This window comes from Eriocheir sinensis, unplaced genomic scaffold (genome assembly GCF_024679095.1).
Source record: "Eriocheir sinensis breed Jianghai 21 unplaced genomic scaffold, ASM2467909v1 Scaffold85, whole genome shotgun sequence".
NCBI classification, from domain to species: Eukaryota; Metazoa; Arthropoda; class Malacostraca; order Decapoda; family Varunidae; genus Eriocheir; species Eriocheir sinensis.
This window is the reverse complement of record NW_026112219.1, coordinates 662981-673882: the sequence shown is the minus strand read 5'-3', so window position 1 is coordinate 673882 and position 10902 is coordinate 662981. Positions and strand designations below refer to the sequence as shown.

At 47.3% G+C, this 10902-nt stretch overlaps 1 protein-coding gene across 1 annotated transcript; it reads left to right on the top strand.

The window, feature by feature from the left end:
- Positions 1–3936: 3936 nt before the first annotated feature.
- On the top strand, positions 3937–5173 carry LOC126994689 (putative uncharacterized protein DDB_G0290521). The gene is made up of 2 exons (XM_050853988.1): positions 3937–4078; positions 4605–5173. Exons 1-2 carry the CDS (start codon positions 3937–3939, stop codon positions 5171–5173), a joined length of 711 nt encoding a protein of 236 aa, XP_050709945.1.
- Positions 5174–10902: the final 5729 nt, after the last annotated feature.

The window sequence follows — 10902 nt, the reverse complement described above, 5'->3', positions numbered from 1 at the left end:
TGAGTAATGGCGCCGAGGTGCGGGACAAGACTTCATATGAGAAACAATATGTCTGGATTCTTGGGAAGCCATAACGACCGACCGAAGGATGACCTGAAAGTGGAAGTTTTGGGTTCATAACTCGGCCTGGCAAGATTAGTGTACCGGACGATATGCTGAGTGTTGGCAGGTGGGATGGGCTGACAGGAGGGTGGAGGTAGGGCGGGGGGGGGGGAAGGAAGAAGGAGCTGCAGTGCTGGGATGAGAGGAATGCGTGGTGATATGCTGAATGTGATGCTGGCTTCCTGACTACTGGGGGAGGTGCAGGGTGAGGGTGGGATGTGATGTACTACTGAGGATAGACAGTTGGGATGACGGTGATGACAGAAACAGAGAGGAAGTGGGATGTGCAGGGGGGAGGGTGGGAGGTTATCACTGAGGTAAGACACGGTGGGATGACGGTGAAGGGGAAACAGAGGGGAAGTGGGATGTGCAGGGGTGAGGGGTGGGAGGTGATAGCACTGAGGTAAGACACGGTGGAATGACGGTGAAGGGGAAACAGAGGGAAAGTGGGATGTGCAGGGGTGCAGGGGTGGGAGGTGTTGTAGCTACTAAGGAAGGCAGTATGGGATGATGGCAGGAGAGAACACAGAGAGGGAGTGGAATGTGCGCTGTCAGGCTTAGGACATGTGCTTTGAAAGTCTTGGAGCTATGGGTTGAGAAGCAAGGGTGAGGGGAAACAAGGGGGTGGGTGGGGGAGGGTGCACTGTTCAGGGGATGAGGATGCTGGGAGGGATGGGAGGTGGCGATGGGCTGGCTGGCGTGATGGAAGAGGGACAAAGGGAAGGGGAGGAGGCGCAGTGTGAAGTGTGACGATGGGAAGTGTCTATGCGTGTGTGTGTGTGTGTGTGACGATGTGCTGAGTATTGGAATGATGGGGCGAGAACAAAGGGAAAGGAGAGGGAAGAAGGTGCATCAAGCAGGGTTAAGGGTGTGTGTGCTCAGGTGCTAGAAGTGATGGGTGTTAGGAGTAAACTCTTTTTAGGAGCAGTGAGTAGCAGGCTTTATTTTCACATTTGTTTCCTTATTCTTATGCCTAGACAGCTCCTCTGCTGTAAAAACAAAAACAAAAAATGATACATAGCAAGAGAGAAGAAAAAAACATACAGTACGACACGTGTGAGGTACAATTAAGTTCTTGTCTAAGGGAAGTCAGAATAACAAGAGCAATAAAGGAGGTACAGGAATGAGACTGATGTAAAGATAGTAAGGATGCTGTACTACAAAGCCGGGAATAAAGGGCGCGATGAAAGGCTAAACACAGTGAGGAGACATACATACAAAGGTACTTAAGGAGAAAAAAATACACATAACCAGCTTGTCTTTGTGGAACTCCCAGAAACAGACTTCTTCCTCCGTTGCTCCGCCGCTATTGATTTTGGAGCAGAGGAAAAATAATAAATAAGAACCCATTGTGTGGCCACCTCCTCTCGGCGCGACGCAGTTGACTGGTACATAGTATATCCACCCTTGCGCTGCCACCACCGACACCCACTCAGGCGGCGCCCCTGACCAACCGAAGGGGCTTTTCCTAACGAAGTGATTCTCGTATACCCTATAGACAGGTAGATAAGGGGTAAAGGGATGAGTGAGAACAGTTTGTGTATGCATCTGTTAATTTAGATGTCTGTCTGTTACGTGTTTACCTATATGTGCAGTCTGGTCCTCCTCCCCCCACACACACACATGAAAAAAAGAGAGAGAGAGAGAGAGAGAGAGAAGACCAAGAGAGAAAGAAAGAGAACATTATTAAAAGCCTCAGTGGTGGCGGCGGCGGCGGACGCAGGAGCTCCCGCAGGTGGCGGTGATAACCCTTTCAGTAAATTCCAAAGTGAAGATTTAGTGTTCCATTTGAAAACCTCTGAAGACAATGGTAAATACCCGACTCAAAAAGAATTTGGAAGGTTGCCGTCGCATCACTTTCTCTTTATTTTTGCGCCCTGCCAAAAAAATTGGGACACAGAACAAAGAGGGCGGAGGCAATAATTCCTGCAGCGGAAGTTCTGCCACAAAGAATCAAGATATTTTACTCGACTGCTCCTGTTCTTAATGGCCGCCTCGTAAAGGGGTCTTCTGGACGAGGAAGGGGGAGAGATGAGGCTGAGGAGAAGAAGGAGGAGGAGGAGGAGGAGGAGGAGGAGGAGGAGGAGAAGGGGCAGGAGGAGGAGGTGTCGCAGAAGGCAAGGCATGTGACACTCTTCAATATTTTACATTTTAATCACCATCTCTCTCTCTCTCTCTCTCTCTCTCTCTCTCTCTCTCTCTCTCTCTCTCTCTCTCTCTCTCTCTCTCTCTCTCTCTCTCTCTCTCTCTCTCTCTCTCGTCTACTTGTGATGCTGGTTGTAGTTATGGTGGTGGTGGTGGGCGTGATGGCAAAGTGGTATTGTTCTATGTCTTGGTCCTTAAATGTGGTGTGGTGGCGCCCTGAGATGTGGTGTGGTGTGGCGGCGAGGTTGTAGGATGCGGTGTGTGGTGACGTCAGTGTATTGAAGTGGTGTGTGTGGCGTGATGTGGTTGTATTCTGTAACTTATGACGCTGTGTGGAGATGTGTGATGTTTCTGTGTGATGTGCTATGGTGCTAAGTTAAGTGATGTGACAGAATGGCGTGACGCGGGGTGCTGTGATGCTGTTACAAAGGCACATCAGGTCAGAGCTTCTTTATTTTGCTATAGACAGGCAGACAGACAAAAACTGGTTGCTAGGACGAGATAAACACCCCATCGTATTTATGCTGTCTTTGGTGGTTACGGTGAGACAAAGAGATAGGAAGGACATCATTGTACTGTCCCTATTTTGAGAACACGGCAGTTAGAATGAGACAGGGAAGATGTATCATTATTGCGTGTCACAACTTCGACGACGTGGTATAGTTACACTGTGTTTGGTGGTTACGGTGAAACAAAGACATAGGAAGGACATCATTGTACTGTCGCTATTTTGAGAACACGGCAGTTAGAATGAGACAGGGAAGAAGTATCATTATTGCGTGTTACAACTTCGACGACGTGGTATAGTTACAATGACACAAAGGAACAGTTATAAATGTGTTGTTGAAACGAGGACGCGGTGGTTAGAACGATGGCTGCTGCGAGGTCGTTAAGCTGAGACACGGGAGAGACTCAGCACAGTGGTAATCAAGTTAGGATGAGACTAAGAGACGAGGGAGACCATTGTTTTGTTGATGTGAGGACGTGGATGGCGGTTGGGAGGAAGAGCAGGATGACACAAGGGAGAGGAGGGACGGTCATGATTAAACTTCTTGAATAAAAATAAAAGGGAGAAAAAAATCTATGTATGTTGAGGGGCCGGCGGGGGCTGGCGAGTAAGGTCTTGACAGCTGCGCCCGGGGACACCTGCCCCGCCACCCTCCTCCGAGGAATGAAATTAAATCTCAAACTTTTATTTTCTCGCGTGATTGTAAATCCAGTGCCCTGATCTCAGCGACGGGATATTTAAATTTCATCAAGTTTAAGCGACCCCGAGGCACCAAGTCGTTAAAATGCAATCAATTTTGTTTTCTCCTCCTGTCTCAGCGTCTTCCCCCTCCCCCCTCACTGCCCCGAGTCGAAAGGACGGATTAAAACTTGAAGTAATTTAATTAGAACGAATATGTTTAATGGGGGAAACTGATGCTTACAAATTAGTGGTGGTTTTGTTTCATGCCGGAGAGGCTGAAGGCATCTGACAGCGACCTATCAAAATGCTAATACGAGGGACCGCGGCGCTAGCTTGAGAGAACACGAAGACTTGTATACCGATCCTCGCTCCTCGCGGGAAGAGCCACGCTCACACAGACACACAGCGTCGTTACGTAAATATCTGGTAGGTCTTGCTTACTTCGAATCATTAAGTCACTTGTGCTTCCCGTCGTACTGTATGGCTGTGAGACATGGACAATGAACAGTGTCTTGGAGAGGCGTGTTGATGACTTTGGTGCCAAGTGTCTTCGCAGGATCATGAGGTATCGCTGGAATGACTTCGTGTTGAACCAACGACTATGCGATGAAACTGAATCGAGGCCTGTTTCCAGTTTAATCCGTGAACGCCAACTCCTGTTATATGGTCACGCGGCACACCTCCCGGACGTCGGTCCTGCTCACAGGGTTGTTTTCGTACGAGACAACCATGAGTAGAGGAGACCAAGGGGACGCCCACGTAACTCATGTATGGGGCAAGTCGATCGATCCTGCCGGGAAGTACTCGAGATGGATAGGGCGGCTGCGTGGGGGCTTGCTCTGGGAGGACCGTCGGGAGTGAAGCGACGCGCCCCCGGGCGTATGCTCCCCATTAGTTAGTTAGTCTTGCTTACTGCTCTGGGTGCCTTGGAATACTAACGCCTAAGCTATTCACAATAACGGAAGGAATATTGCTGGAAGTAAGATACGCAAAAACATAAGTCAATTAAATTCAAATAGTTTTCAGTTAAAAGTTAACTTAATAGAAACTTAAGGGAGACGTCATTGTGGTCTTCAGCAAAAATTGAATAACTATGACCACATTTTCCTAACAATATTTTCCTCTACTTTTTGCTTCTCCAGGATGCAAACGCTCCCGCCCTGAGGAGGGACGGGAGCAGCTCCCAGCGTCTCCTGTGCGAGGGCCCCTCAGCCTCAAGATTGGGCCGCCGCCTCCCCTGAGCACGCCCAGCCCTCGTCGCCCACGCCCCACGCCCAGCCCCTGCCCAAGGCGCCCACACCTCGCGAGGACACCCACAGTGAAGACGAGGAGCCTCGGCCCAGCAAGGCGGCGCGGCGGGAGGCGAGTGAGGAAGAGGAGACCGCGACAGTTTTATCTCCAGCGGCGACTCCCGCGGATGAGGCAAAACTATCCAGCATGGAGACCTTGGTGCGGCTCTTCCCGGGGCGCAAAGTTCAGGTCTTGGAGGCTGTGTTGCTGCGCTGCAGCAGGGATGCTGCAGGCTATCCAGACGCTGCTGTGCGCCCTCCGCCACCACACTGCCCCAGCTGCCACAGGTCACCCCACCACATCCCGCACCACAGGGAACAACAACAACACCACCGAGCCAGCAGCAGCGGCACGCCCTCCACCACCACCACTCCCAGCTCCACCACACCCCAGCCCCGGCCCTCGCCGCCGCGGTCCCCAGAGCCCCGCCATCATGACCTCTTCTGACCACGCGGCTCTCAGGGCATCGGCGTTTGCACCTCTTGGCCCCCCCGCCCTTTCCAGGTTCCCATACCCCCCGCCACACGCTCTGATGGGCCTCCCCTACCCTCCCTTCATGCCCCCCCGCCCAGAGTACTACCCTCCCTCAACCTCTCCTCCACACCGCCTCCCTCCTCTCGGCCACCGCCCTCACCACCTCCCATGATCTGTCCGTCTCCCCACCTCCCAGCCCGACCCCGACACAGAGTGATGCTGTTGCATATCTAAGGCAAGTAATAATATGACATCAAAGAACAGAAAAGAGATCTGAAATCTGGACATTTTGCGCAACTAAATCCAGCCGCAGGTTGTTGTCACACATACACAACGTTCTGACACATACCTCACTCACCGACTGAGGCTACGCCGCCCTTCGCACGGTTATGTGAACTTAGTTTGTCATTATGGGAACTTTGATTTGGCTTGTGTTTTGTTCATTGTCTCAAGTGTTTTCCCTCGTCCAGCGCACGCCCCCTCTAAAGCCAGGCCGGCCAGACGCGTGGACACCACAACGCCGAGAGGAGGGACCCTCGCCGGTGGAGGGTCGGAGGGGCGGCGCCACACGGCGAGGCGCGTGCGGCATTGTGTCGCCGGCCTGAGGAGCGCCTGTACTTTGTGCTTGGGCAGTCTGCACTCGAAAAGCAACGAGCAAAATACGAAATTATGAGAACTTATTCTTCGTTCATTTATACGTACGTCAAAATGTCAGTGTTTCATCATGCACGTTAGAAATAACTATTAAAAAGTCACATTTCTTTCTGTGGTTCAGTCCCCCATCGTTGACAACATGGACATCCTTGCCAGCCTTAGGATTTGTAACGCTTTGATCTTCAGTTCACTTAACTGCATTTCTGCATCACGTTTCAAAATTAACTGAATTCCAATCCTCCCGAAGCAAGTGTTGGGACGTTCAGGCTCACCGAGCATTGGCTGCAGGCGACAAGAATGATACACAACTATCGCCTCAGTGCTTCCTCCTCGGCGGCACACGCACGACAAGTAAACACACACAAAAGGGAAGGTGACGGTAACAAAGTGACAAGGTGTGTCATACGCGGACGACCAAGGCGTTGACCTGAGGCCAGAAGTGGCCAGAAGTTTTGCTGATTTAGGATTCTCAGGAATGTTTCATGCGTTTGTAGTATTCCTTTGTGTGATACTGGAGCTGTGTACGAGTATGGCACTTCTAACGTAAAATGTTTCAATGATTACTTTGTTTCGCAATTACTCCTTGCTCAGTTCACTGGAGTTCGTATCATTATTTTTTCCCAAGCCGCCCAAAGCAAGACACTTCTCGTATAACTAAACTGATAACTATTTTGGTTCCTTTTGATCTTGATAGGAGCAGCATTCGGTCAGCATTTCTTTATTATTTTTCTCAGCCCTTGATCTGCTTCCTTCAGGAGTAAAAAAAAAAAAAAAAATAGAAGGGCCGTCACTGAAGATCGCCTTGCCCACATTGTCCTCCCCCCCCCCCTCCCTTCCTCACCCCTGCCACGAGCTCAGAGCCAAGGTACAGAAGGACAGTCGGCCGCCAGCGTGACAAACAGTGCCACCAGCAGTGAACAGTGACATCTTCCTGAGCTGGTTATGATGAGCTTGAAATGACTTAGAGTGTGTGTACGTGTGTTCTTCGGTATGGTTGTGCGCTTTGACACGAGATGGCGCCAGATTTTTGTGAACGTGTGATTTTATTGTAAAGTGCATTATTTTTTTATTGTTACTTGAGTCCGCCAGTAGTTTAGCGCATCATTCTTCGTGTACATACATTCCACTGTGTCTGATTTTGTTTTCATGAAGCAAGTCTTATTACCACAAAACAATTATGGTAGCTGCACCAACCAACACTTTGTCGACAACTACAACGCCACCTTCACTAACACCACTCTCACAACCAATATACAATTCTCCTACCAAATTATATCACTATGAAATATTTACACCAACCACACAAATTTTACAACCATCCCACACCACAACAACCACTACAGCAACTCTACATACATGCAAGTACCGATATCAAAACTACCACTACTACCACTACCACCACTACTAACACCTCTACGGCACCACCAGAGTCCATCAACACACAGACAATCCCACACTGGCGAACCGGACCCGCCAGAGAATGAAGGTTGATCCAGAGCCACAGAACAGGAGAGTCTGGCCAGCTTCATCACAGGCGCGTGTTGTTACCAAAAGAGCCGTCGCGAAATTCAAATAGATAGTGTTCCTTTGTGCTCTCTATATAGGCACTACTTCGAGATCCTGACGCTACTTAGGTTAGTATTATAAGACACTTTCGCTTCTCACATGTTATTTCTAAAGGTCAAAGAGGGGGTCAGTCAGGTTCTAATGAGTGTTTCTTCAGGTTCATGGTACGGAAGAAGGGTCAAACTACCACCAGGGTCATAAAACTACTCCTGGAAATGCCCACAACTCCTACGAAAGCCTTGTCAAATATGTGTTCTTGGGCGGCGATATATCTTGTAATACGACCCTTAGAGAACACCAAAAATCCCAATTATATCACCATCAATTTGAATTTCGCGCGGCTCTTTAGGTAACGACATGGCATCTGTGATCAAGCTGGCCACACTCTCCTATATTCTAAGGTTCTGGGCTGATCCACACCCTCACACGAAGATACTGGCCCCTCCCCGCAGGTCACACCTTTATATATATATGGTAAATAAGTACATAAAACTGATGCTTGAATACACTCACATACATACATATATATATAACGTTCTACCTATAGTTGTAATATATAAGTAAGATACCTTATGAATTTTTACATCCATCACTTGCCCTAAGTAAGTGAGTCGTGTCACGGTGTTGTTACTCTCGTAGGTCAGGTTTTGTGAATACTCGCACTTTGTAGCTACGGCGATCAATAGCAAATATGTGTTTTTATTAACTTGTTATGTGCAATAGATTAAAAAAGAAGAAGCTGTCATCCCATTTACAGCAACCTTCAACAGCAGCAACACACACACACACACACACACACACACACACACACACACACACACACATATCCCTCTGTAATGATTGCCGCTTGGTCAGTGTCCCGGAGCAGGAGTGAGTTGCCGCATTAGTAGCTGTATACTGTATCGCTATTAGAAGAACATGTAAATAAAAAAAATAAAGAGATACTTCGCTCACTGATCTTCCAACTCCACCAGCAGAGCCACACACACCAGGGACAGGTGACCCAATGTGTGTGTGTGTGTGTGTGTGTGTGTGTGTGTGTGTGTGTGTGTGTGTGTGTGGAAACTCAGGTGTGAGGTGAACCTTATAAATTAGGCGGAGGTGTACATAACCGGCAGAAGATTTCCCAGGTGTGGTGTTTTTTTAGAGCGAGGGAGGCAGCTTAAGGGAAAAAACAAAAAAGAAGTATAAAAAAAAGCTCGCTAGACGCTGCTCCGACAAAAGAAAACAGAAAAAGAGGCCAGATGAGAGGTCACTTTCGGGCGGCAGATGGACACATGTATTATGCAGGTAAGAGGTCAGATGCTGAGTTGGAAATATGAAGTGAGATCGTTGTGAATATTACATCACAAAGAGACACCGCTTCGAGAAGACAGATGACTAAGTGTGAAAAAGATGTAATGTATAATATCCTAACCGCTAGGCAGAAATTACTAAGCAGTGCTAAAATATGAAAAGGCAGAGGTTTACAAAGAAAAGCAATGCTGTGTGAATCAAACGGAAGATGTATATTTATCAAACGGTTTCAGTGGACACTGCCACCAGCTTTCGTGCTTTGAAAGAGCAGTAGAAGTGTAGAAGTCACTTCTACTCCTCCAAACCACTGAAGATGGTGGCAGTGTCCACCGGAACCGTTTGGTAAGTACCACTATGGGTTTTATTCACATCGAGAAGATCACGTCAATGTGATTACCCCGGGATACCAAGGAATGCTGTGAGGAGCATACACTACGGATTGGGGAAAAGTAGAGGAAAGAAAAGTAAGAGGGAGCTATTGAACCATACAAAATCATTCGAGTGCACAGATGGTGATGGCGGGTGTGGGAAGATTGACAACCCTGAGAAGACAATGAATTGTGGCTACCTGGGGATACTGGGGAAGGTGAACTGTGGGTACCTAGAGATACCTAATGAAAATGGGGTGAGGTTACCTAGTGATGCCTGGGGAAGGTGAACAGTGAGTACCTAGGGATACTTGGGGGAGGTGAACTGACACGGATTATTCAGATGTGAATCGTATTTGAGCACATGTGGTCAAGAGATATGAATGTGCACCTGTGGAATGACTGAGACAGATAGATAGATAAACAGACAAGTGGAGATAGATACATAGATAAATAGAGATAAATAGATAGAAATAGATAGAGAGACAGATAGAGTCAGTTAAAGAGATATAGACAGATAGGTATATAGACACTCAGATAAATAGATGGATGACATAGATACAGGTTAACATAAAGACAAGTAGACATATGTAGATAGGCAGAAAGATCAGATAGATAGTTAGACGGATAGATAGTTATGTACAGTTAGACAAATAGATGGGATAAAAAAATATGCAGATAGATTGCTATATATATGGAAAGTTAAATATGTAACATGGTCAGATATATAGCGCCAAGATGTAAGCTGAAAGTGAGGACAGATGAAGAGCAAATAGTAGAGAACAATCTAACAAGTATAAAAAATAAAGACTCATGCCCTTATCCAAAAATGCCATTTTGAGATTTTTATCATGGAATCTGCACATTCAGTGAAATTTAATGCATAAACAACACTACAAAGATCAATTTATTTGTCGTACAAATTACAGTGTGCAGATGGAATTAGCAAAAGGCAATGGCTCAAATCTTTATTATCAATTTTCTCAAACCAAAATTTTGGGTTAGACTAAATCTGTGGGCACTAGGGCAGCGATACGTTTCAGAATTTGAGTTGGCCACGAGAGGAAGCCAAGGAGAGGCAAAGGGGAGGCAGAGAGGTGAGGCTGCCTGTGGGGTGCGGGTATGCTGCTGTGAAGGGAAGGTCTGGTATCATGGGGTATACTTGTTGCCTCATACTGCCACGGGGAAAGACTTATGTTAACTGAGGCTTTCGTGGTTTATTTGGGGTAAGGAGAGCGTGCTGGATTACAGGTTTACAGGTGTGTGTGTGTGTGTGTGTGTGTGTGTGTGTGTGTGTTGGTCACCTGAGACGAAATATTCTGCTGCCTCGGTGCGGGTAGAGAAATAAATCCATACGAATCTTCCACAAGCAAATTTACTTATATAAACAAATAGATGAATAAGTAAAGACATTAAATTAAGCGTTGAAGATAAAGTTAAGCAAATGAATACACCAATCAACCCACCAACTGAATGACTGATGAAGATGCCTGAGAACGAGTGGAGGAATAAATGAATAAGGTATGATGAATTAACCAATCAACAGAAAATACTAAAATAGATAAGTGAATACCGCCATGAAGAACACAGGCTTGAGGTGAGCAGCGGGAGGCGGGAGGGGGGGGAGGCACAGCAGAGGGAAAGGAATCGAGCCCAAACAAGTGCATCAACTACCGCCTCGGCATCAATATCGCCTGATTTTTTTTTTTAAACGTCGGCTGAATCGTCTTTTTTAACCCGTTTTTCAAGGCGGTGTTAGCTGGTTTTGTTGATTTTGTTATATATCACTTTTTTACGAGGTTTTAATATGAAGACAAC

Bases quoted from the DNA above. Each gene is read 5' to 3' on its own strand.
- LOC126994689 (XM_050853988.1), top strand. From the start codon at position 3,937: ATGAACAGTGTCTTGGAGAGGCGTGTTGATGACTTTGGTGCCAAGTGT. The intron at 4,079-4,604 runs GTGAACGCCAAC...CGCCCTGAGGAG, and splicing joins GCCTGTTTCCAGTTTAATCC to GGACGGGAGCAGCTCCCAGC.